We start from the raw sequence: 27,861 nt of genomic DNA, 5'->3' as shown, positions 1-27,861 counted from the left end.
CTGTGCACTAATTCCTCCTACTTATACCTGGTCAAGTTAGTAATTTCCACAGGCCAGGATAGTTCCATAAATATATTTTCTATACATCAAAATACATAAATGTTCCTGTTCATACACCCTAACACAAAGAAAATTTCTTGAATAACGTCAAGTGTCTCCCCAGTGACCTGCTAGAGGAACCCACACAAGTGTTTCTCCAACATCTAGTGTCGTTTTTTCCAGCCCTTCTTTCTTCTTCACCGTGTGCCTTTTTGCCATTCTTTCATGATCGGTCATGAGCACACCTTCTATTCCTGATTGTGTGAAGGTAACTGAGTAAACTACAAAAACCTGCTAGGGAGCTGGCAGGCGGGGTTGAGAGAGGAGCCTGATTTCTCAATGGGTCTTAGAATTACGTGGTCACATGAATTTCCTCTATTACCCTGATGTAGATATATTAATACATGGAATGAGAGATGTGTTTTATTCTGAAGCCTACTTCCAACTTACAGTAACAATAATCATTTAAAATAGTTTGGTTTAGGATAGGGCATTAGGATAACACTTGCGTTCAAGTGCATTCACCTAGTAGCTCTGAAAATACGATGTCTGGGAATTTGTGACAACTTGGGAACATGATCTAGGAGAACATTTCCTTATGTTTCTGTTTCTTCTTGCTTGATTCACCGGTTCCTATTAATATTTAAGAAACTTGTGTATTTGAAGGCTTTGGGGGCAAGATTCTCCAAAAATGTTAACAGTTTTTACAACGCCCATCCCCATCCTCAGTTTTGTGGAAAATCTTATCAACATAAAGACACAGCAATGGTTTTCATGTGTTGAAAGATACTCCAAAGTTTTATTATAATGTCGGACAGTTCATATGCGGGGTCATTACTGCAATTATAATTTACCATATATCATGAACTGAGACCAAGATATGAAAACAGTGTTACATCTAAGTGTTAACCAGCCATGCAGTGGAAAGAATACCACCACATTTTTTTCCTACAAGTATCCTATCTTTTCCAACAACCACCAAATCCCACTTGAGGAGTAAGCTTTACAGAATTACAACTGAACTCAAATGCATAATGTTTCCCCCTATCCATCTTCTCCCACGCAGGCTATTGGAATAGCCAACGTAATGATGATTGGTTTCAGATTTAGCTAGCTGGGAAATGAAGAAACATATAAGAAAAATATAAAGCGGTCCCTCAGTACACACAGAGGATGAACCCCATGGATACCAAAATCCAAGGCTGCTCGAGTCCCTTATATAAAGTGGCAGTCCAGTGGTTAGGACTCTGTGGTCTCTCTGCCAAGGGCCCGGGTTCAATTGCTGGTTGGGGAACTAAAATCCCACAAGCTGCACGTTGAGGCAAAAAATTTAAAATAAAAGTAAATAAATAAAATAATAAAAGTAAAATAAAATAAAATAAAATAAAATGTAGTAGTACAGGGAATAGAGTTGGCCCTTCGTCTTTAGAGGATGCGACACCTGCGGGAACAGAGAGCTGACTGTAGTGTTCCCCGTCAAACCAGTTTTTCTGTTGTTCTGCGTTCTGGAAAACAAAGTGATGAAAATGGAAAGTAAAAAGGATGCTGAAAGGGCTCGGGTTGTGTGTAGAATTTCTCTTTGCTCGTGGTCTAACTGGCATAAACCTCATCAGGCTGTCCCAGACATGTTGGCTGTAAAACCGTGGGGCACTGGTACAGATCTAAAGCATTCATCGGGCTCAGAATCTACTTGAACTTTCTAAACATCTTGAGGCAACAGGTCCTTATAAACATGTTCCATAGGGGCCAGAGGCATTCATGCATGAACAAAGCAAGACCACTTACAGGAGAGAATCCATTTACAGGTGGTTTGGAAAGTGGTTGCAATTCTAGAACTACGCTTATTAAGTTAGACTCTAATAATAATTTTTTAAAGTTGGTTTTATTTTTTTAAAGATTTTTCTGATATGGACCATTTTTAAAGTCCTTATTGAATTTGTTACAATACTGCTTCTGGTTTTATGTTTTTGTTTTTCTGGCCATGAGGCATGTGGGATCTTAGGTCCCCGACCAGGGATAGAACCTGCACCCCCCTGCCTTGGAAGGCGAAGCCTTAACCACTGGACCGCCAGGGAAGTCTTGACTCTCATAATCACTTAACTATTAATGTTAACTACATCACAACCTTCAGCAAATATCCATAGCAAAGTTCACAGGAGTCTTAAAAAGAAAAAAAAATTTTTTAATTTCCATTTGAATGGGCTAGTATGGATTGAGCTTTAGCTGAATATACAACTAAGATGTTGGCCTTACTACATTTACATCCTTGTGCAATAAACAAAACCCAGATATGCTGAATATTTCATCAGCTTCTCCCTAACTAGTTATCATCCTTCAGAATGGAGATGTGAATATACTTAATTTTACTTGCCGAGTGTTTTCCCAATCCCATTCTGAAAACAAAAATCTGGCAGCAGACACAAATCCCTTCTGTTCTCTGCCTCCTTGGAGTCCCACTCTAGTTAAAAAAAAAGAAAGAAAGAAAGAGAAGAAAAAGGAAAGGTTGCTTCTTTTTAGGCCCAGAAACTGATTTAAGAACCAGAATTGTCTTACAGACAACTACAGAATTGAGGTATTATGAACAGCTTTGATGATTTGTTTCCCTACAGTTAACTGCACATAATGTCTTTTCCTTTCACTTGTTTCTTTCAACACCACAAATACTAAATATGTTTTATTTTCCTGCCTCTTTTACAATAAGGGTGAAGTACATGCAACCAAATTAGAATCTCCCCTGTCTCACTAATAAGAAAACCAGGAAATTGGATTTAAAGTGTTCAGTTTGTCCTTGTACTCCTTGGAAGAACTCCTGGTCTTTAAATTGACAGTACAGCTGTTGATTGGAAATTATACAGAAAGATTAATACATCCTCAAAGTAATTTTCTGTGAGGCCGTTGACTAAGGTTTTACAAAATACGTATGTTTATATAAAGGTATTGCCCATTTTACATCTATAAGAAACGAATGAAAATAATTTGGATGTAGAATAGAAAGCTCAATTTCATTTCGACCCAGTACTAAATGACAGGAGTGTCCTGTGACGACTGAATGCCTTGACAATGTAGGGTGGCCGCCATCACTGAGCCAGAATACTACCACATGCCTTAGAGTCAGAGGCTGGCTCCTCAAAGTAAGCCAGCTTTCCGGGGCAGATGACAACAGGATGTGCTGGAGGCTTCTATCAACACCCAGCTGACATGGGTGACATTTGTAGCCATAAATCTTTCAGAAACAAAGTAAATCTGCAATTTATCCACAACTTAAGGAAAATAGAGAAAACAAGGATAAAACAGTATTATGGTAATAAATGGAAAAGAGCAACTGACCTAGTAGCCAGATCTGGCTTCTAGTACCTAGCTTTCTAATGGGCTTCAGGCAAGGCCCTCAACTACCCTGGATACCCTCTCACCCAGGAAAGGAGAATAGGCTTGATATAACTCGACTGTCTCCAACTGTCTTTCAATTGTGAAGTTAAATATTTTAGATTTCAGGAGGAAGGGAAGCTGACTGAACTGTTATATTTTACAATACCCATCACATAGTTAATTTTAATAAACAGTTGTTTAAATAAGGTGATATTGATGCTTAAAAATTCTTAGACTTTTGGGCTTCCCTGGTGGTGCAGTGGTTGAGAGTCTGCCTGCCGATGCAGGGGACACGGGTTCGTGCCCCGGTCCAGGAGGATCCCACATGCCGCGGAGCTACTAGGCCTGTGAGCCATGGCCGCTGAGCCTGTGCGTCTGGAGCCTGTGCTCCGCAACGGGAGGCCACAACAGTGAGAGGCCCGCGTACTGCAAAAACAAAAATCTTAGACTTTAGGCCTTGATGAAAATCCTCACACATCTAGCAATAACTAAGATAAAACTGAATTTAGGTCAGGACACGCCAACCAATTCAAGGTAGAAAATGCCAACATGACACTTGGAACTTCAAGTTCCGCAACGCAATTTGATACTGCTAAAGCTGTACTTCTTCTTAAATAAAAAAAATGTTTAAATCCTTAAATTTTTTTGGTTGTTAAAAAATTAAGGGGCTACTTCGATTTACTAGAAATTCCCCAACACACAAACATCTAAGCCAGAAACCACCCATAAGCTGTTACATTTTACTCAAAATAATTGTTATTCATATCTTGACTTGTCAATCGTGATGGTGGTACACATGACCAGTTTAGATATACACGGGACTTGTGTAAAAAGTAATACTATATGTGTATCAATAGTTAGTATGGCCATTGGTATATATTAAAAAATGTTTTTTTAAGCTATGGTTGATTTATCTAGATTTTGTTCTAAAGCCAAAATTTGCAATGGGTTCCCTCATGGCAAGGGAGGATACCATGTATCACATATGGAAGTAAAGGCAGTCTTCGTATTAACTGCAAAGTAAGTTCCCCATCATATTCATAACAGCCAAGTTATTACACCTTTTTCCAGTGGCTTCACTAAAAGCAAAGTTAAAAAAACAATCTATGAATAAAAGAACAAGTGATTACAAAGAGTATGCTGTGTTTTGGAGGTATGATGTGACAATGTCAGTAAGATAGGTGTGCAAAATAAAATGTCTCAACTTTTCCATAAATAATTTTCTATTGTACAATAAACAGGCCTTATCTCTATAGTTGTCCTTTAAGAACTCCCTTTCTAAAGCAGAGTAAGTTGTTTCAGGAATTTCTTCACTGATTAGATTAATATAATGCGACAAGAGCAATTCTGAGGCACTTCCCTCTTTAAAAAAATTTTTAAGAAACAAAATTTGTAATAGGACATATCATTATGGAAATGTTTAAATTTGACTAACACTCTTAGAAGGCATTTTTGTAGCATCCTACACGCTGGATTCCGTAACTCAGTTTAATCTTTAGACACCCACTTGTGCCAGGGCCAGGAGAACAGAAAATTCTATTTATCAAAAACTGAATTTCCTATTTAAAAGGAAGCACCATGTTTGATACCATTTATTAAAAGCTATTTAAGTCCCACATGAACTTTACATTTGGTTTCTACTGCAACTACCAGTAAACTCCACTATTACTCTGATTTAGGAAACTGCAACATTTTCGGTGTGCGAGAGTTCTGGTTTGACCTTGCAATGTGAATGCTCTGTGTACCACAGCAGTGGCTCCCAGGGGAACAGCTGAGCAGCCGTCACGTTTCCCAGAACAGGGTGTAACATTCTTTTGCTCACCATGTTTATTTAACGGCACGCTCCAACTCTCAGGGCATGCAGTCAGCTAAAACTTTCAACCCTATTGTTCACTGCTATGAACCCGTTACTATACAGTTTAAGATTTTTTTACCCATTTTAATCTCTTGACAATAAACAAATAAGAAACACACTATTTTATACTATTTGGGTCAAATTAATTTTATTATGCTCCATGATGAATTGCCACCAGTGCAACATCCTATTCACTATACATTTCAAAAAAATATTTCACATACTAAACAAAATTTCAGTTGATAAATGGAAGTGAATGATTGAGAGTCTTTATGAATCTCATACATACAGCATGTGGCTAGCTGAAACTATCACGCAGCATTCAGATATAAAAAGCCTCATGCTAGTTTGTTAAAGGCGAAGGCTGTCAGACAATCATTTAGCTGGAGCACACGTGGGAGGCCCTCAGGCTGTGCACAGGTGTAGTGCTGTCCACAACGCAAGGCAGTGGGGGACTGAAACATGCAACCTTTACGTCTAAAGCGGATTTAGTCTTCGTGGCTGGACGGAGCTCCACAGCTGCTGTGTTTAAACCAATAGCGCCTCAGACTTTGTGCAACAACAAACAACAACAACAAAGTCTTTTACTTTTCCTTTAAGAAGAAAGAATAAACTCGATTATCACTGGCAAATTTTATACCCACCTGACGTATTTCAAATTGCGTTTCCAATTCAAAGAATTGATATCCTCTGCTCAGAGCAGCTCCTGATAAATCTTTATCATAACAAAGTCAGCGGGGAAACCCTGAATTCCTTGCCCCAAAGTTAACAGAGATCTTAGATTGGCATTACTTTAAAGATATTTCTAAGATATTTTAAAAATTCTGTATAATGTCTAAAATAAAAGAAAGGAACACGTTTATTATTACTTAAAATAATTACAATGTTCTATTTACCATTTGCACGAATTTCTAATTTTACTGGTTAGTAGTTGTCCAGCCTCATCCACACCAGACCCACAGAGCTCAAGCCACAATAAAAATGAGAGTAAGCAGAAAAAGGTTTCCAGCAGCAGAGGGCACTGTTTTTGCAAGAAACAAAAAGTCTAGAATCTTTCCCACGTTCTTAAATTATTCCTGCAAGGTAGGTAACATTCTTTGAATAACTTAACTGTTTTACTGCACCACTTACTGCTTTCAGCAACAAAACCTTTTAAATTATTTCTCATGATAACTAGACGCATGATCACTAGAGATTATGTGATAACTGGTTAAAATTCAAGCCACATCTTGCAGGTCCAGCCTGTCAAGATCATGCCAACACCAGATTTTGGTCGGTACAATTATAGACAGCTTAATTTTTAGTTGGATATTGTGACTATAGTAATGAAATACATTTGCAACTACATTCTGAGTATGACTCAATGTGAGAAAAATAGGTGTCTGTATGTAAATCAGATAATTTTTCTACCTAAAATTTAAAGTAGGTAGGTATGATAATTAATGCTATAAATATGAAACAACCACCTTTAGGCAGACTAGTGTATTGTAGAGAGGCATCGTATCATTTAGCATACATAACAAATGTGCAGGTTGTAAAGTTTTATTTGTTTTTTTTTTTTTAAACCTGTCATTCAGTTTTGTATTTCAAGAAATTTGACATTGGGACCACCAATCTTTTAAGAAAAATGTAACCCTTCACCTGACATTTGACAAAAATCTTGAGAAATTATCAAACTTTAAAAAAACAGCATAATAGTTTCATCATTACAGTGTATACCTTTGCCAAATAGGTAAGATTTTTATGTCTGGTATTTCTGAATACCTCAATCTATACAGACTGCAAAATAAAAATACTTAATTCCACACCACTTTTATGATGTTCTGATTTTTACAGTATATTTAACCAAATATTGAAGTAACCACAATGTATAGCCTCCTTCAGTTCATGTACAACGAAATTATCTCTAAGATCCCCAAACCTCAACAACTTTTGTTTCAGAATAGTACCAAAAATATTTTTTAAATTTTTGCCTAAAAGAGCCTGCCACATTTGCTATAGCACAAAAATAACCTCAGTCAAGCATAGGTATGCAAGGGCTCCTTATGATTCCAGCCTCCAAATACCACATCTGTACAATAACAGGCAATATTGCTGTAAGAGGTGTGTTACCATTTTCCCAACTAGCATCTCTGTAGTGATTTTACATAGCGCATATTGCTAAAATTTGAGAAACTGCATCAGTGTAGTGATGTCTAGAGAACTGTGCAATGTATCAGCTTCAACATTCATGTGGCATGTGTTCGAAATGAAGGGGCTAAATAAACTAAAGTTTGCATCACTTAAAAAAGAATGTAGTGCTATACTAGATTTTAATAAGAAAATTTAGGTACAGAAAAAGTAGGGTATGAAAATAGTGTTTTCCTTCTGGCATTATAACTAAATTACATTAAGGTTTTTGTCAGTCTCACATATAATATTTAAACTCCCTTGTTGATGGAATGAGAAATATTCACAAATTAAGTGAGCATCCTGGTGTAAACGTGCACACAGTAACAGGGAGTAGCTTTGCAGAGGATTATGACAAACCCTTACAGATTAAATGAGGTATTGCACAGATTAATAAAAAAAAGCAAAAAAGGCAACAAAAATATACAGCAAATTGGTAGAACATTTACATGATAATTTTACAGAATCCATAGACAGAAAGTAGTGTTTAGTATTTCACCTTAAAAATATATATATAATATATAGATCAGTCTTCCCATTCATCATCATCCTCAAAATCTTCTTCATCATCTTCATCCTCATCTTCATCTAGAAGAGAATCATTAATACAAACAATTAAAACGTATGTATAAATCAAATGACATTTCATAATTCTTAGGGGACTTCTCTAATTATTCAGTTTCTAAAACACAAACCTGGAGGAATCTAGTTACTAAAATGATTTAAAATGAATCAGTAAAATACATCTAAAGAGTATTGGATAGTAAGCTGAAGATTAGAACATGACTAAGAAGACTTGGGTTCTAGTCCCTAAGTATCTATGTAACCAGTTTCAACCTGCGTTTCTTTATATGTAAAATCACATTTGAGTTGATCTCTCTGAATTTTAGGCTCACATATCGCAAACCCAACAAAGGCCCCTTCAATGACTGTCTTTAAAGAAAAGTTGTAAAAAATATAACCAGCACATTGTTTGGCTACCAATTTTAATTATAATTCCAGTGACAGGTGGGAACCGCATCAGCACTAAGCCATAAAGGAAACGGAGTAGGCAGTCCCAGTACCTAATCTCCTCTTCTACCCCCTATTCTCCCTTGAACCCACTGACACCGCTCTTTCCGGGTCACCAAGGACCTACCGTCGCTAAAGCTAAAGCTCAATTCTCTGTTCTCATTTTCCTGACCCATCACACCCACCTGACCCAGATGATCACTCCATCCTCCTTCAAACACTTCTTCACCTGACTTCTAAGATACCACACTCTCCAGTGCTCCAAACTCATTAAACTTTCTCTTCTCCATTTATACCCACTTTGATGATCTCATCCAGTTCCATAACTTTAAATACCATGTATATCTTAATGACATGCAAATTTATATTAACCGTTCACATCTCTCCCCTGAATTCCAGACTCATAACCAAATGTCTACTCAATATCTACTTTTAATTTTTTAATAAGTATCTCAAATTTAATTTGTACAGAATCAAATTCCTAATCCTTCCTTTCCAACTTGCTACTCCTAAATCTTTCCCACTCTGTTAAAGAAAATTTCACTCTTTCAGCTGCTCAGTTCAAAAACCTCAGAGTTATCCATCACTCCTTTTTTTCCAAACCTCACTTCCAATCCATCAGCAAACCCAATGACCTCCATATTCAAAGTATAACTGGTATCCAACCACTTCTCAGGTGCTCCCAACCTGATTCAAACCTGCATCATCTCTAGCTTGGATCACTGCCACTCCTCTGCTAAGAACCTTCCAGTGGCTTCCCATCACATTCATGGCTTCCAAAGCCTTACTCCTGACCCGCTGCCACCTCTCAAACTACATTCCTTCTTCTTTCTCCTGCTCTCTTATTCCAGCCCTACTGACCTTGATTGGCACTGTTCCTCAACCTCAGGAACTTTGTACTGGCTGTACACACTTTCCTGTTTTCTACATGGTTTACTCCCTGAACTCCGTCTGGTCTTTTCTCACATGACATCTTAGGTAGGCCTCATTATCCTATTTCAAAATGAACTTCCCTCTCACGGCCTGTTAGTCCTTATATCTCCCTTTTCTGCTTAATTTCTGTCCTTAGTACATATCACCATTTAATATACATATTTTCTAATTTGTTTTATTGTCTCTCTCTTTCTCACTAGAATGCATGGTCCATGAAGGCAGGAATTTTTGTTGTTTTGTTATTTTATTATTATTCCACAATAAATATTTGTGGACTGAATTAACCTATCCTATCTTTGTAACATGGTATGGAAATAAAAATGCCTATTTAAGAAAAACAAATGTTGCTAAAAGATCTTAGATACCCACATCCTTAAGGAGAAAGAAAGAGAAGGAAAATAACATTTACTGAACACCTACTATGTGCTAGGCAATCTGCTGGTTAGCTGCATATTAGTTTACTTACTGTTCATATCAATCATCTGATTTATGAATTCTCTACATGTAACAAACTGGAGAATTGAGGTCCACCACAGGGAGTAAGTAATAGATTTAATAAGAACAAAGATCTGCTTCTAGTACATCATGCTCTCCAGTAAACCTCAACCAACACATCAGCAAAACCCATATTCTTTCTCTCTTTTAAAAGTGATATTCATTTACGTGGTGGTGTGTATATGTTTAATAACCTCAAATGAGTACTAGTTTATTCAAATAAACCTTTTAGGAAAAAAAAAAGAGGAAACAAAAAACTTTAGGATTCTTTACTAAACCCTAGAAACAGTATAAATTATCTCATTTCTCAGCCCCAACTCTTGCAAATCAGGGAAACCTAAATTTCTTATGTCACAAGAATGTCACAGGAATGAGATTCAGAACTCTCCAGCCTTGTTTACAAGTTGTTTGCCAGGCATTCTATTAGTATTTCTGGTTCAGGAAACAAAACTGTCATTTTGCTAAAGTTGTTCTTCCAATTTATGATTATGACAGTGGTGTCTTGACATCCATTAAGCTTCAAATAGACTAGTCACAGTTGCAACAACTTAAAATATATCCTAGAACCTACATCAATAAGTTATTCAATAGCAGGGGAAAATCTAGCAAAGACTGTGTCACAGAATAAAAAGAGAAGCAGAACTTCAAATATTCAAATTTATTAAATATATATATACACATGCAAATATACCTGAAGAATGAATGGCTTTGCTCCTTTTCTGCATCACTTCCATTAATGCACCTACAATTCCTGAAGTGGGTGCAGGTGTCGGTGGTGTAGACTCTGGGCCGTCAGATACCTTGGAAAGGAAAATCAGCAAAATTTAGTAACACATCCTTAGCAACAAATCTCTGTCTCCAGAAAATCTTTCTCTCTTAGAATCACTTTATTATTTTAAAACAAAACAAAACAAAAAAAGCAAACAATCAAGCCTAGAATAGGATTAACAAAATTAAGAAGAAAAAAAACTGCTGCCTTAAAATAATTCTCCAAGATACATTTCCCCTCCTTAATGTATAAGCCATTAATACACTTCCAAATTTAATACAACAGTCAAACTTTTTCCTAAATAATACTTGCCCTTACAGCTGGGTTACTTCTGTTCATTCTAGTACACAAAGCCTTGGCTGATGAGAAACTTTAAAACGATTATCAAAGGACATCATTTTACAAAACTAAGGTAGTATTTAGATGCCTAAAGTTATTAGAGAAGAACATTTTAGGATATCTAAGAGCAATTAAAGAGACTTATGGTTTCCTAGAAAAACTCAGCTTTACTAATAGGCTTTATAACTTTAAATATTATACTTTATAAAGTTATAATGTAAATATGTATAATATATAATATACTAGAATTCAAAATGAACCTTCCTTCTCATATCATGTAGGAGGAGGAGATCAGATGCGTAGCTTTCAAAATGTACCTCACAAGGCAACTAACTATCCCTAACTAAAGTACTTTACCTAATATAAACTACATTTGGGGGGAAAAAATCAATATCAAAGGGTCTCATTAAAATCTAATTTCTATATAAAATAATCCCTGATTCCAACACTCATTAAAAAAGAAACTACAGGAAGTTTGTAGAGATTTAGGGAAAAAAAATACAATTTAGAAACTATTGCTGTATGTACACTCTGACTAAAATGAGCAGTCGTTTATACAAAACAGTCATTTTGTTAACTTTGTCCCTGGGATGATACTGGTATAATTAAAAATGAAATAGCACAGCTATACTAAATAATTACATACACACACACACACACACACACACACACAGTTGACCCTTGAACAACACGAGTTTGAACTGCATGGGTCCACTTATATGCAGATTATTTTCAACAAATATATTGGAAAACTTTTTAAAGATTTGCTACATTTGAAAAAACTTACAGATGAATCACACTGCCTAGAAGTATGGAAAAAATTAAGAAAAAGTTAGATATGTCATGATTGCATAAAACATATATACACATCTATTTTATCATTTACTACCATAAAATATACACGAATCTATTATAAAAAGATAGAATTTATTAAAGCTTATACACAGACTGTACACGGCACCATTCCCTGTTGAGAGAAATGTAAACAAACATAAAGATGCAGTTTTAAATCATAACTGCATAAGATTAACTGTAGTGCACATTGTACTACTGTAATAATTTTGTACCCACCTCCTATTGCTATTTCAGTATGCTCAAGTGTTGTAAGTATATGCTTAAAACTCCCTGTGATGTTATCAGTGTGAGCAGTTTGTCCCTCCAATAAATTGCGTATCACAGTAAAAGGTGATCTCTCGCAGTTCTCATGTATTTTTCATTGTATTTAGTGCAATACTGCAAACCTTGACCAAAACCACGGGACCCATACTAAGCACCACTAGTAATGCTAGAAGTGCTCCCAAGAAGCGGAGAAAAGTCATGACATTACAAGAAAAAGCTGAATTGTGTGATATGTATTGTAGACTGAGGTCTGCAGCTGCAGCTGCCCACTGTTTCAAGACAAATGAATCTGGCATTAAGGACCATAATAAAAAAAAGAACAAGAAATTCATGAAACCATCGCTGCAGCTACATCATCAGGTGCAAAAACCTTGCACTTTTTGTGAAATAACTTTATATCTCATATTGAAATGCAGCTTCCATGTGGATGCAGGATTGCTATAAGAAAGGCATACCTATAGACTCTAATGATTTGAGAAAAAGTGAAGTCATTACATGACAACTTAAATGAAAAGGAAGGTGAAGGATCTAAAGCTGGAAAATTTAATGCCAGCAAAGGACGGTTTGATAATTTTAGAAAGAGGTTTGGCTTTAAAAGAAAAGCAGCTTCTGCCGACCAAGAGGCAGCAGAGGAGTTCCCAGATGCCATTAAGAAAATAATAGAGGAGAAAGGATATCTGCTTGAATAGGTTTTAAATGTAGACTAAAGTGTCCTAGAAGTACCCTGGAAGAAAAATGCCACAAAGGACACTTATAAGTAAGGAAGAGAAGCAAGCACCACGATTGAGGAGGGATAGGTTAACTCTGCCGTTGTGTGCAAATGCAGTCAGGTTTACGATCAGGACTGCTCTTATCTATAAATTTGCTAACTCTTGTTGAAGGGAAAAGATAAACACCAGCTGCCAGTCTTTTTGGTTAGATGACAAAAAGGCCTGGACAAGGAGAACACTTTTTCTGAATTGGTTTCATCAATGCTTTGTCCCTGAAGTTAGGAGGTCCCTTGCCAGTAAGGGACTACCTTATAAAGTTCTTTTGATATTGGAGAGTGCCCAGGCCACCCAGAACCCCATGACTTCAACACCACAGTGGTCTACTTGCCCCCAACACAACATCTCTAATTCAGCCTCTAGATCAGGGGGTCATAAAGACCTTTAAGGCTCATTACACATGGTACTCTATGTGACGAACTGTCAACTATAGAAGAGAACTCCGGGAGAGAGAACATCATGAAAGTCTGGAAGGATTACGTCATTGAAGATGCCATTGTTCTTACAGAAAATGTGGTGAAAGCCATCAAGCCCAAAACAATAAATTCCTGCTGGAGAAACTGTGTCCAGATGTTCTATATGACTTCATAGGATTTACAACAGAGCCAAGCAAGGAAATCATGAAAGAGATCATTGATATGGCAAAAAAGGTGGCGGGAGGTGGTGGCAGTGGTGGTGAAGAGTTTCAAGATATGGATCTTGGAGAAATAAAAGAGCTAACAGATACCACACCAGAAAAATTAACAGAAGATGACTTGATGAAGATGAGTGTTTCCAAACCAGTGCCAGATGATGATGAAGAAAATGTAGAAGAAGCAGTGCCAGGAAAACAAATGGACATGAGACAATCTGGAAGAAAGAAGGGTTCTCGGATTATTCAAGACTGCATTTGACTTCCTTTACAACACGGACCCTTCTATGATATGGGTACTAAAACTAAAACAAGGAATTATTGGGTTGGCCAAAAAGTTCCTTTGGTTTTCAAGTAAAAATAAAAGACACATTTTTCATTTTCACCAAGCACTTTAGTGAACAATGTAGTCACCCTTTTGTTCCACTATCTTCTGCCACTTTTCAGGCAACATCATAATTCCATCTTCTAAAAACTTTTTTTTTTTTTTTGGCGGTACGCGGGCCTCTCACCGCTGTGGCCTCTCATCGCTGTGGCCTCTCCCGTTGTGGAGCACAGGCTCCAGATGCGCAGGCTCAGCGGCCGTGGCTCACGGGCCCAGCCGCTCCGCGGCATGTGGGAGCTTCCCGGACTGGGACACGAACCTGTGTCTCCTGCATCAGCAGGCGGACTCTCAACCACTGAGCCACCAGGGAAGCCCTTCTAAAAACTTTTTATCTTTTTGAGCAAAGAACTGTCCCAGGTGCCTTTTATAGTCTTCCAGGGAATTGAAATTTTTTTCATTAAAAAAATTCTGTGAAGACCGAAATCAATGGAAATCCGAAGGTGCAATGTCTGGTGAATAAGGCAGATGAATCAGAACTTCCCAGCCAAGCTGAAACAGTTTTTGCCTGGTCATCACAAAACATGCAGTCTTGCATTATCCTGATGGAAGATGATGCGTTTTCTGTTGACTTAATTCCCGATGTTTTCATCAAGGGCTGATTTCAGTTGTTCTAACTGGGAGCAGTACTTGCTGGAATTAATTGTTTGGCTTTCCGGAAGGAGCTCATAATAGAGGACTCCCTTCCAATCCCACCATATACACAATATCACCTTCTCTGGATGAAGACTGGCCTTTGGTGTGGTTGGTGGTCGTCCATTTCGCTTGCCCTACAATCTCCTCCGTTCCACATTATTGTACAGTATCCACTTTTCATTGCCAATCACAATTTGTTTGAAAAACAGAATGTTTTCGTTATGTTTCAGTAGAGAATTGCATGTGGAAATATGGTCAAGAAGGTTTTTTTTCGCTTAACTTATGTTGAACCCAAACATCAAAGCGATGAACATAAATCAAGCTGGTGCAAATGATTTTCACCGCTTGATTTGGATATTTTGAGTATGTCGGCTATCTCCCGCGTGGTATAACCCTGATTGTTCCCAATTAATGTCTTGACTTGATCGCTATCAACTTCAATTGGTCTCCCTGACCGTGGAGCATCATCCAGCGTGAAATCTCCGGCACGAAACTTCGCAAACCACTTTTGACACGTTCGACCAGTCACAGCCCCTTCTCCATACGCTGTACAAGTCTTTTTTTACGTTTTGGCTGTGTTTTTACCTTTCTTGAAATAATAAAGCATAATATGCTGAAAATGTTTTTCTTCCGTTTTCAATATTAAAACGGCTACACAAAAATTCACCAATTTTTGGTAAGTTTTTTTTTTTTAATGCACGCTGATATGACAGCTGTCACAATACAATCTAATAAAATTGTTTTGAATGAAGTTAAAGACAACCTAAGTGCTACTAGAGCCATCTTACGGGAAAAACCGAACAAACTCTTTGGCCAACCCAGTATGATATAGTTCTATAAAATTAGTGTGCCTGCCTCTCCTGCCTCCCCTTACCCCTCCCTCCACATCTTCCATTGAGGCCACTCCTGAGACAGCAAGAAAGACCAACACCTCCTTTTCCTCCTCCTGCTCTTCAGCCTGCTCAACGTGACGACAACAAGGATGAAGCCCTTTACGATGACCTACTTCCACTTAATGAATAGTAATCATCATGCTGTACAGTTAATAAATTTATCTGTTGTGTATGTGTGTCTCTGTGTGAAAATCTAATAACTATATGGCAAGAAGTGTATGAAATATTTTTGTGTCATCATCATCACCTAAGTATTCATCATGTAGAACACTGTGTGTAAGAGTTGAAGTGGATAGCCGCTCCTTACATAGGCGTAAGGTGAGGGATATTTAATATAAAATTAATACTGTGTTAGTTTTCTTACTGTTCTACAACTTTGCTTTTGGAGAACTACATTACCATACAGTATGCCCCCTCTCTCGTAACTGGAGAAACTGCGTATCTGCCTACCTTCACAGGCAAGTGGTTTTTGAAAAAACATATAACAATGTTCCCAATACAGTATTATGAATATGACTGTACTAACATATGCCATAAAAATTTTATAACGATTCATTCACTAGTATATAGGCTGGCTACTGTGAAGCAACCATATCGAATATGCTAGGCTACCATAAAGCAATCATATGGCTGTCTCTCCGTTAACGCTGCATGAATTATTATACATGTAAATAAATATAAATTTCTCACATTCTTTTCATTTTTGATGTCTACTGTTAGTATTACATATAACATCTACAGTGTTTGTATTATATTAATAAGACAATATTGACCAAATTGATGTAGGTACTAACAGATAGATTATTCATCTTGTAAACAGATGATGTACTTACAGCATCAATAAATACAGTTCAGTACTGTAAATGTATTTTCTCTTCCTTATGATTTTCTTTATAACATTTCCCTTCTCTAGCTTACTTTGTTGTAAGAATACAGTATATAATACATATACAAAATATGTGTTAAATTAACTGTTTATGTTATTGGTAAGGCTTCCAGTCAACAGTAGGCCATTAGTAATTAAGTTCTGGGGAGTCAAAAGTTATACACAGATTTGACTGCTCAGGGGGCTGGCACCCCTAACTCCCATTGCTGTCCAAGGGTCAACTTATGTATTTGAAATTCTAAAGTATATGACCCCATTAAAATCTGCTATTCACCTGGGCTGTGGTCATTTTGACAATAATTCCCCCCCCCCCAACAACTATTCAAAGTTCTTCAACTGCTCCTGAGAAACCTGTAGTCTGAACTAAATGGGGAGAGGGAGCAGAGGTGATTTTTCACAGGCTGATCTAAGTATCATCCTGAATACATATTAAGAAAAGATGTAGACACATTTTAAAGAAGTTTCTTAAATCTGTGCTAGGTTGATGTTTAAATGCTTTCCTTCGATTAGCTGTGTTCCCTAGCCATCATTCTCTTCCTAGCTAAAGCTTCTGAGATTTAGTAAGTTATCATAATTCTCTACACACTGCAAAATAATTTTCAATTAAAATCTCCTTTCAGCTCCATTTACTTCATAGAAAAATCTACCATCCGTAACCTGCCTGAAGCCCTGCAGAGCAAATGTTCCTCCTGGAACTGAGAGACCACACATAAAGGCCCAGAGGAAGCATGTGAATGTTAGCCAGGTTAGGCTCTAGGTCAGGGGTCAGGAAACTACGGCCATGGACCAAATCTAGCCTGTCCCCTGTTTTTGTATAACTTTTTTAAAGCTAAGAATGATTTTTTACACATTTTTAAATGGTTGAAAGAAAACAAGAATATCTGTGATATGTGCAAATTACATGAAATTCAAATTTCAGTGTCCATAAATAAAGCTTTATAGAACACAATCATGCCCACTGACTTATGTGCTGTCTATGGCTGCTGCTTTTGTGGTATAATAGCAGAGTTGAGCAGCTGTAACAGATACCATATGGCCTGCAAGCCTAAAATGTTTATTATCTGGTCCTTTAAAAACAAAGTTTGCCAACCTCTGCTCTGGAAGATGAAACGATGACCTCAACCAATTCAGAGAATCCAAAATTATCTGTCACTATAGAAATTCTAATTAGAACTCTTTGAATTTTCTGTGGAGTCTCATTCTCTACTAATCTAAATTTCAGACACATAAACTTTAAAATATGGTTTAGTTTTCATAAAGTTAATGGTTTGACTTTGCCAAAATGATTACAATTGGTTTCAACAGGGCTATTTTTACTTCTGTATAGTTTAATAAAGATTTTTCTTTAAATTAAAATTTATTTAAAAGTGTAGAACGACAGATTGCAAACATAGTGCAATATTCTTTATATGAAGTTCTAGAATAGGCAAACTAAACCTATGGTGATAGAAATCAGGTCAGTGATCCTTTCTGAGAAGGGAGAGGCATGAGGGAACTTTCTGGGGTGATATTTTGATACAGAAGTATGGACCACACAGGTAAAGGTATAAACTTACGCATTTTAGGGTATGTAAGGGTTGGAAAAACACACACCAAGAGAAAAAGTAAAAAAATTTTTTTCAAAGATGTCTTATAATTGCTTTAAAATTCCATTAAGACAGGCAGTCTAAACCGAAAGGAACAGATTACTTACAGATTTCAGCTGAATACCCTGCCGTATCTGGTCTAAAAGCGCATCCCTTCCAGAGCAGGACACCGGTCGACTGTTCTGTTCCACTTTTTTTAGCTGAGCACCCTCTCTGATTTGATCTAAAAGAGCTGCTTTGCTTCCTGCAGAAGTTGGAACCTGATGGTCACCATCGGAAGGGAGGCCGGGGGGAGGTGGCGGCCCCGGCGGCGGGGGAGGTGGAGGCGGCGGGGGCGGTGCCGCCGGCCCCGCCACCGACATTGGCGGAGGAGGTGGCGGCGGCCCGGAAGGCGCTGAGGAGGGAAGGGCCGGAGGAGGGGGAGGGTACATCCTGTTTGGCGGTGGCGGAGGCATCCCGACACCTGGCCTGGACGGAGGCGGCGGTGGCGGCGCAGCCGAGGGAGCTCTTGAAGGGGGCGGGGGAGGAGCCCCTCTTCCCCGGGCAGGAGGGGGAGGAGGGCCCGAACTGTGCGGAGGCGGCGGGGGAGGAGGCGGCCCTCCCCGGGACGGTGGTGGAGGTGGTGGTGCTGCAATGAAAACAGAAAAAAAGAAAAGCATGCTTTCCCCCCCCAAAACATGATACTGAAAAAGCGGCTCATTTCAACATGTATTAAGAAAAACCAATATGAGGGGGAAAAAAGAGGCCTCATCTTCGTATGTTACTTTACAAAGATACCTGGGCACAGATGATATCTTACAACTCTGTTTGGGACTACTCGGCCTGAAGATCGCCTTCGTGGTCTATCTTGAAAAAATACTAGCTAAAATAGTAGAATTTAGTTTTTAGGAATCAGCACCACTTATCAAGGTAAGGGAATAAACACATTTTTATGTAATAATAATAAAACTATAACAATGATATCAAACATTTTGGGCAATAAGCGACATTTTACATTTTCATAAAAATGGATACCTTCTCTCTTTAAAGAATCAAGTATATTTAGTTGTTTTATAAAATTAATTTACATTCAGAATTAAATAGCTAATGTAGTATAATCTATTAGAATTTATTCAAGTTAATCTGAGCTAAACTCAAAACTTTTTGACAATGTAAATCTTTGTCACCTAACTTACATTTGTAATTTATATTGTCCTACATTTTTACATGTATAGAACATATAATAACATATAATACAAGTTATGTAATAAATATATATTATAGTGATATATAATACAATATATCATGTATATATTGTATCTGTTGTACTACATTAATAAAAGATGGTCAGCAATTCCAGTGATGGCATTAAGGGAGGCTGGTTGCTCAGCTGAAATGTTCAACTACTTATCCATTAACAAATTAACTGAGAATTTCTAAACACTGTAAAATTAAAGTTATTAATAAAATATTAACATTATCCTGGTAGTAATGACATATACATTCTTATTTTACTTAAGGGAAAATGTAAGCTAAAATAGAGAAACAAATTCAAAGTACAAAATTTATTACATTTCTAGAGACATGATTTTACCAACAGCATATACAAACTTACATAATAATGAACTTCATTATTTCTCCATTCATTTAAAGAGTGACTAGAAAAAATAACTATTTTTAGGAATAAAGAAATCCTAAAACCCATAACAGCTATTTGTATTTACTGGTACCAACTAATATATTATTGATGGATATTTCGACAATCTATATAATAAAAATACCTACCTTAATTTCAAATAATAATAGGCTCAGATGCTCAATAATGCAATGATACCAGAGAAGAAAAGGCCCCCCTCGTTCAAAGGAAATCAAACATTATCTTCTGATTTTATTTGGGACTATCATGGAAATACACTCTAAAATATGCTATCAAATATAGTCATAAACATTAGATGAAATATACGGAAAGGCCAAAGCTCACAAGGGTACTGTCTCCTGGCATAGAAACTTTTAAAACTGGAAATAATATATAGCTGCAAACAGGACAGTCATCCTACTTGGATACAGGCCATCACTGAGGGAAGTTCCTATGATTTACACTCAAGGCATACTGGAGATCTGGGTGTTGCAGCTAAGGTTCACCCAATTTTCTCACCAGATCCAAGGCAAGGAGGTTTAAACTTGCTAAAACCAAATTCTTTTCCTAACATAATTTGTAATAACAGGGTAAAACCAAGAGGATATGGCATATGTATATTATGTATACTCCCTGAATAAGATAGTACATCAAATCCTTCAAGCAGATACAAAGATTTCATTTTAATCAACTGAGGTTTACATTTCAAAAATCAATGTTGTCTGAACTAGCATTTTTATGATTTAGTTGTTTGTTAATCAAGAGGAAAAGGACCCACTCTATTCTACTACAAAAGGTATTAGTCCATCATTTCCTGTGGTTTCACCAAGGACTCTGGAACCATAATCTTTTCTATGTACAATGATGTATCTCTTCAATAGATAGATTTAAAGTTCTTTTGAACTGGGAATAAGCACATTTATTGGAATAATTTGGGACTCAGCTAATACCCATTCAAAGAGACAGTAAATTATTGTTCAGGCAAAGGGAGAGCCTTAATTGATAGTGAATAAATTATCAACTGCACCAAGTTTGGGTACAGCACAAGTTCAGCATTTCTATTATCTGAAAAGTGAGCAGTAACATCTCTGTATTTTCATGAGGAAAACATCTATTACCAACTTTCTATTTTTAAAATCTGTATTATGCCTACATAAAAAAAGGAAAGTATGCAGAAGATATGCCATATCATACCAAGGTAAAAATGTGAAAGAATTAAAACAGGAGGAGAGGAGAGACGGCACGTTAGGTTCACATGCACAAAAATGTCTGCTGAGCAGATCACACACCACTGTGAGAAAGTCTGGCGGCCTACAGATTTTCAAAACTGAGTCACACAAACACCAGAATCAGAATGACAATGATAGTTCTTAGATATTTAATAAATACATAAAGTAAAAAGCATGACACAAACGTTACAACAAATAAAACTGTTCTTACTATCAAAACTTAGTTAGAAAAGAAGAAAGACTGAGGCTTATGGAAAAAACCCCATCTTGATGCTGCACTATAAAGAAAAGTTGATATACTTAACTTTCAGATATTATTTCAGATCAAATTAATATTAAGAGTAATTGGTAGATAACTCTAGATATTTATTTAAGGGGATTATAAGCAGAAATTGTAAAATAATATAAATATAACTAATATTTAAAAGAAATGTAGTTTTATAGAATTCAGGAAACTACTCTCATGAAGATGAAGTAAACCAGGCAAGTATTATTCAAGACAAATTTAAACTTATGGGAATACTAACAACTCTCTGAGTAGTCATTTATAACTGCATGTTTGCTTATGTTTAGTCCTCCCCACTGCCCCAAATTAATGTAAAAATGTAAGTATATTTTATGTAGGTTATTGAAATAATGCCAATTGTGAAAAGCAATCACTAAAAATAAGTATATTAATAATAAAAACAGTGGTGCCGTTAAGAGGTAATCCACAGAATTTCAAAAAAATTATCTAAATTACAGATGAAATATGAGCTCTGACTCATATAGAAATAAACTTCCTTTTTTACTTTAGCATCTATGTAACATTAGTTACATAGCCCCAAACATTAGTTTGAATAGAAGGCAGAAAACCTTACTGGATGTTAGATTTGGAGGCAGGATAAATGAGTTGTAGCTTCTTTGAAAATAAACACATGCATAATTTAGTACACTGGGCCAAATAACATCCCCCATACATACCACTCCACTGTGGTGGACCTAAGAACAGATTATTAGAAATTAATGGACTTCAAACAATTGCAAAGACACACACACAAAAAGATACACTGGAAATCACAAGGTCTCCTACTTTTTACAAATTTGATTACATGATTTTACAAAATAAATTTCAAGAGATTTAAGTTTTACAAAATATATTTTTATGATAACTTCATAAACTTCTCTGTCTCTAATTTTTCATACTTCTGAACACACTATATGTTTTGCCTAGAAAACATTTCCTTAATAAAAATCATTAATCTGTCTTTTTATTCTTCCTCTAAAAAAATGTACCTTCTATAAAATCAATCTTGGTTGTCTAAAAGGTTTCAAACTGGGAGTTAGATTCTTGAGTATATGAATCTTGAGTATAAGTTCCCAAAGCATGTTTTATGTAATGCCTGTGAATTTTTTTTGTTTTATGTAATTTAATTGAGGAAAGACCTTGCCTAATTTGATGTTTTAAAAGCAATTAGAATAAAAAGCAGTAATAATAAGTTTAAAAAACAAACTCAATTAAGTTAATACAGACAACTCTCAGTTACAGATATTCAGGTGAGAGGGCAGCAGTATGGACTAACAAATGTCAAGGGTATTTATAAACTTATAAATTCAGAGAACTCAGAGAGACTCTGAAAATATTTTGGTATAAGGTGAAGGTGAGTGGTAACAGTGGAGAAAAAGAGAGTCAAGGAACAAACTAGAGGTCCACAAGACCTTCCATCATCTGTATACTAACTGTAACTACAACTCATTCTGGCCGCATTAAAAAACAATAATGTTGCTGTGCCCCAGATGTTTTTATTAAAAATCCACAGAATTTGGAAATGTAATCTCTTCATGAAATAAGATAAATTAGCATCATACTAGTTTCAGTGGAACTAGCATTGTGTTTCCACAACAGTAATTATGACTGTATACTTGTTTATATACCTGTTGTCACACCAGACTAAGATTTCTGGGGGCAGAAACCGTACCTTTATATCGAAATATCCTGAGTAGAGACCAGTGCTGACATAACAATGTTTACGGAATATATGAATGAGTGAATGAATGAACATCAGCAGTGAAAAAGATACAGGTAAGTCAAATACCTGATTGAAAATGAGTTAAATTCTTCAGAAGAATGCTATGATTAACTGGAGCTTTTGTTTTGCTACACTATCTATCATGAGTATGCAAAGACTAGGAAGAAGAAAAGTAACCCCAAATGAATAAAGTGGCAAAGAGATAACAGTCATATTAGAAAACTCAGAATTAACTGTATTTGCATTTTACTGTGATAATTATTAAGATATGACCAAAAAACAAGGTGATTTAAATAAAATATCAGATCTTAAAAGGTTGCAAGTTGTTTGTGCTCTCAGGTACCGAATGACAAATTTTATACTTTAGCCAAGAAAAAAAATGTATTTCAAAATAAATAGATTTTTCATTATTTATATTCTGAAAATGCTTATTATACATTACAGAATCCATGATTATATTTAAATTACTACTTCTGAATTGTAATAAAAACAACATTGATAGTGGTCTCTAAGATTCAGTAAGTGAAATATTATGCAACTATTATTTTTTATTCTAAAACAAATAGCCAGAAGATTTTGTATGAATTTTCATTAATTTAATATAAGACTTTTTAATAATAAGGAAAGCCTTGACAATTTTTCAATTATACTGAAGTAATGTAAAACACAGTACACTGGGCCAAACTAGTTCTCCATAAATTTGAACATTCTGCTTAAGGAAGGTTCACGTGAATGTATGTAGCTGTCGTCCATGAAACTGACCTCAAAAGATTCAAAAGAAAAAATAGATCAGAATGCCTGAATAGAAATAAAAGTTACCTTGCCTTCGTAGTTCATTTTTAACAGCTTCAACACCTCCTGTTTTTTCAATGAAGTCATATATAACTTTTGATGTTTCTCTGTCTTTAAGTTGTGCCTCTGAGATTCCACACAGATCAAAAAGATTCTTCAATTCTGGATCCAAATTATTCAGCTACAACAGACAAAATAACTGCTAACTATAAAACCTATGTCAAATTTTTTACAATAGCAAGTTGAAATATTATTCTCATATCTATGCCCTTTATGAAATTATTTTCTTTTATGTTTATAAATTTTTAATATAGTTAGATTATTTATATGCTAACTAAACTGTCTTACAAAAAATAGAAAAGATAAGAACAAAGAATAGGTTTTATATTTTATCTCATCTCTTTGTTCCCTACCTTTAAAAAGAAGGCATCTCATTTAAAGTTTTACTAATCCTTCCATGACTCAGACACCTCTAATGCTCACCTACTATTCCACCTTGTCCTAAATAAGATTTAGGTATAATCACAAATACCACAAAAAAAGTAAATCATTTGAAAATTTGAGGTCAAGGACCTCTTTATGACCCAAGCACCCTGTACAGTGCCCAACACAAAGAGGCACTCAAAAAAACTGTGGTGTTAACATTGTAGTTCTAACAAAAATAACCAAAATAATTTTTGACCCCAATCACAAATAATATTTCTTTTCAAGTAATTTTTCCAAACCCTGATTATCTGCCAAATGTTAAATATGTAACTTAGGTAACCAAGTTTCAACTATTTTGCTCACAATGCTATAAATTAATGAATGATGAAAGTGCCAAAAAGAATAATAGAATAAAAAGACCTAGATAATTTTAACAATTGGATATTCAGAATTTTATTATAGTACTTTCCAGTAATTTGGCATATATTCCCCTCGAATGACCACTTTGCAGAAATAATTTTCTTCTCTTGGCTTTCAAAACATAGAGTTTTTACATTATAGTAGATAAAGCCAAGGAGTTAAAAAAAACTTTCTCTTTAGAGACTTAGCCATCAATGATAGAACAGTCTATGATTTAAAACCTCAGTGGAATATGAACATAAATACAAGCACATTCCAATAAACACTAGAGTTAACAAAAATGAATAAGAATAAAAGTCTAAAGATAGGCCATGACATTCCCACATATTTAGAATAATAATGCTTATGGCTTGAAAAGACACTTACATCAAAGCCAGTATTCGGATCCCAACCAACATGTCCAATGTGCCTAAAGCAGTAGATAGAAAAATACAGAAAAATAAAATGCATAAATGGCATTAAAAACCTAATATATATGAAATCCAATCCACTCAGTGAATTTTTGGCCTGAACTAACAGTTCTCATAGACATAACCATATTCAGGGAAAAACTGTACAAGTAGTCAAGAAACCAGGATTCTAGCCCAGGCTCTGCTACTAATTGGGCCGTAACATTTTTACACAATCTTTCTGAGTATCCATTTCCTTAACTGACAAACTAGCATAAGAACACAAGCATTATATGTATGAGAGGACAGGAGTTTTGTAATGAAGTAATGAAATAATGGATAAGAGAATGCTTGAAATATGTCAAATAAATACCAAAGGTATGATGCCTACTATAGACTGAGTATGTCTTCCGAAAATTCCTATCTTGAGACCTAATCCCCAATGTGATAGTTCTTGGAGATGAGGATTTGGGGAGGTCATGAGAGTGGATTCCCCAAGAATGGGATTGGTGCCCTTAAGAAAGAGGTCCTGGAGAGCTCTCTCGCCCTCTTCCAACATGTGAGGACACAGTGAGAAGATGGCTGTCTATGAACCAAGAAGTGGGACCTCACAAGACACCGAATCTTGCCTGCCTCTTCCTTTCTCACAGCCTCCAGAACTGTGAGAAATAAATTTCTGTTGTTTATAAGCTACCCAGTCTATTGTATTCTGTTAGCAGCCCAAACAGATTAGGACAATGCCTTTAGGCAATTTCCAAATATCATTTATAGGGAAAAGTGAGATTTCCTTTTCATGTCCAACAATTAGTTGAAAAAACAACTCTAATTTTTATTTTCTCATGGGTGGAAAAGTAAACAAACTAAGATTAATAAAATGTCTATTGAGCAATAGCCTTTAAAAAACTCCAACAAAATTTATAGCTGAAAATGTATGCAAGTGATAAATATAAGGGTTCTCCCAAAAAGCAAACCAAACTTTCTAACAATTTAAAAAATCAAGAGCAGAAATGAGTAAATCAAAAGTAAAGATAAGAATAATAAAAGAACTGTCTTACTGGAAATTGCTTGGTGTTCCAATATCTGCCTTAGTTAATCTCTTCTTTTTAGCTTTTCCTTTTTTCTTTTCTTTGGTATGGGAGATGTTGTTGACTTGTGGACCATAAAATCTATTTGTTGTAATTTCTGGATTTTTTATGTCAACTGTTGCCATGGGTAGATTAGGACCTGCAAATAAAGTCAAAATAATATAAAAGGGATATAATTTAAGACAACAATTATTACAATCATAATTTATAATTTAAATATTTTTTCCTGCGGTAGGACCACTTCATTACTATAAATTATTTAAATTTTAAACCTGCATGTTAATTTTTTATAATTTCAAAAATTCCTATATTTCCAAAGTCTATAATAAATTCTTTTTTTTTTTAAAGTGTCTGTCTTTAATTCCATATAACTTTCTTACAGATTATACCATCAGTTACCTGAAGTGAAAAAGCAAAAGAGAAAGCAAAGCAAGACGCATATGCCCAAAACAGAGCAAGGGCAAAGGAATTTCATAAGGTGAGCAGCCACCGCCCCCCCCAATTTTTTATGTCTAAGGCACATCAGAACTATAACTGATAAATGTTATTATTCCCTCCACAGAAAACATTAGAGACACCTCGAGCCAAAAATATATGCTGACTTTCCGTACAAAGTGTAAAGGGTTTTTTTTTTTATTATGTGTAACACGAAGTTATTTAAGTCAATAAATTTTTAAGGAATTTCACACGTTCTGATTCTTTCCACTGCCAATCACCTTAGTTCCTCCAAACTCATAATCTTCAAGATAAAACAGCCCTTTCAAAAAGAAGTTATCATGTGAGTCAGCCCACAATTCTTTTAGTTAGGCTTCTTTGATCTCCAATGAAATATGGACACACTTCAAAATTCCCCACCTGTAATCTTTGGGATCCAATTTCCTCAAGCAATTTACTTTAGGACCATGTTTAGGGTCAGGAGATGGATCTGCCTGGTTCTGAATTTGACACCCTCTAAAAACGTATTAGGTTCAAATCATAGTCACTCCTAAGCCATCACAACCTAGTACAGATCATTGGGATATGCCAATACCTAAGATAAAAAGTTTGTTAGGTTTTTCACAGTTTACTTGGCAGCTCTGTCTTGTAGTTCTTTCCCACAGATCTAACAGGTAGTTCTATGAGTAAAGGAAACCACGCAGTTAATCTATGAGGCGTTTCCAACGATGTAGGTTTACAGAAAAAGCCCCATCAGGATAGACCTCAACTATAATAAATTCTTAAACAAATTAGCATAGATACATTATTTCAAAGCAAACTCTTTTTATAACATTAAATCTCATGAATATAAATTTTCAACAAGAATTTAAATTTAATTGATCTGATCCATCAAATTTTGACTGTAACAGCCTCACATCCAACACATTACTCATTGGTAAAGTGGCATATATTACATAGGAAGAGTAAAAGAAGCATCGACTTTGTTTTAAATCTAGTAAAGAAGTCTAGTCTTACTTCTTTATTTCAACTTTATTAGTCTATGATGAACAAAAATTTATACAAATATTACTACCATTTTTTTCCAAAACTGTCATACTTAAGTCTAGTAGTATTCTCCCATTATACATACACTTTGGCTAGCAGAAGTACAGAGCTCAAAAATTTAAAATAGAAAAATTCTCAAAACATTCCATCTTCCACAAGGATCAACAGTAAAAAGATCTCAAGCATCTTCAGGTATTATTAATAGCATCTTCAGGAATGACACTAAACGTAGCACACAAAAATTTGTAATTCACAAAAGTATTTTGGTCTTAAAAGTATGAGAGTCTGAATGAAATATATTCATCTTAAAAATTCCTTAAAAAATTTAACCAAAGGGCAACACATGTTCCTTAGAGATCCCATTTTAACATATGATTCTCTGATATAACTTCCTATTAGACCAAATTCCTCTGAGATGATATTATTGATGACTTTTAAAATACTGTATAAAATATAATCACTACTGTGCAGAGAAACAGTCAACATAGCAGGCCTGAGACTGCTATCTTTAGAAAGGCCTGCTTTGCAAGGTTGGCCC

At 35.7% G+C, this 27,861-nt stretch overlaps 1 protein-coding gene and 1 non-coding gene across 3 annotated transcripts in view; both read right to left on the bottom strand.

Annotated features, from left to right (window-relative positions):
- Window positions 1-6,800: 6,800 nt before the first annotated feature.
- WASL (WASP like actin nucleation promoting factor) overlaps window positions 6,801-27,861 on the bottom strand; it is a 65,562-nt gene continuing 44,501 nt past the window's right edge. The window contains exons 6-12 of one of the 2 annotated variants that reach the window (XM_060305372.1): window positions 25,812-25,980; window positions 24,734-24,776; window positions 23,549-23,702; window positions 21,684-21,701; window positions 17,984-18,504; window positions 10,560-10,668; window positions 6,801-8,017 (exon numbers count right to left, since the gene is read on the bottom strand). In XM_060305372.1, the coding sequence (XP_060161355.1) occupies window positions 7,956-8,017; window positions 10,560-10,668; window positions 17,984-18,504; window positions 21,684-21,701; window positions 23,549-23,702; window positions 24,734-24,776; window positions 25,812-25,980 (1,076 nt within the window). In that variant the 3' untranslated portion in view covers window positions 6,801-7,955. The remainder of the gene's footprint in view (window positions 8,018-10,559; window positions 10,669-17,983; window positions 18,505-21,683; window positions 21,702-23,548; window positions 23,703-24,733; window positions 24,777-25,811; window positions 25,981-27,861) is intronic. The other variant, XM_030857677.3, reaches the window with a different exon arrangement.
- Window positions 26,916-27,046, bottom strand: LOC115853975 (small nucleolar RNA SNORA18). The gene has a single exon (XR_004039815.1). It is a non-coding gene; the product is annotated as a small nucleolar RNA SNORA18 (small nucleolar RNA).

This window comes from Globicephala melas, chromosome 9 (assembly GCF_963455315.2).
Source record: "Globicephala melas chromosome 9, mGloMel1.2, whole genome shotgun sequence".
Classification (NCBI taxonomy): Eukaryota; Metazoa; Chordata; class Mammalia; order Artiodactyla; family Delphinidae; genus Globicephala; species Globicephala melas.
The sequence above is the reverse complement of the archived record's forward strand: the minus strand, read 5'-3'. Positions and strand labels throughout refer to the sequence as shown.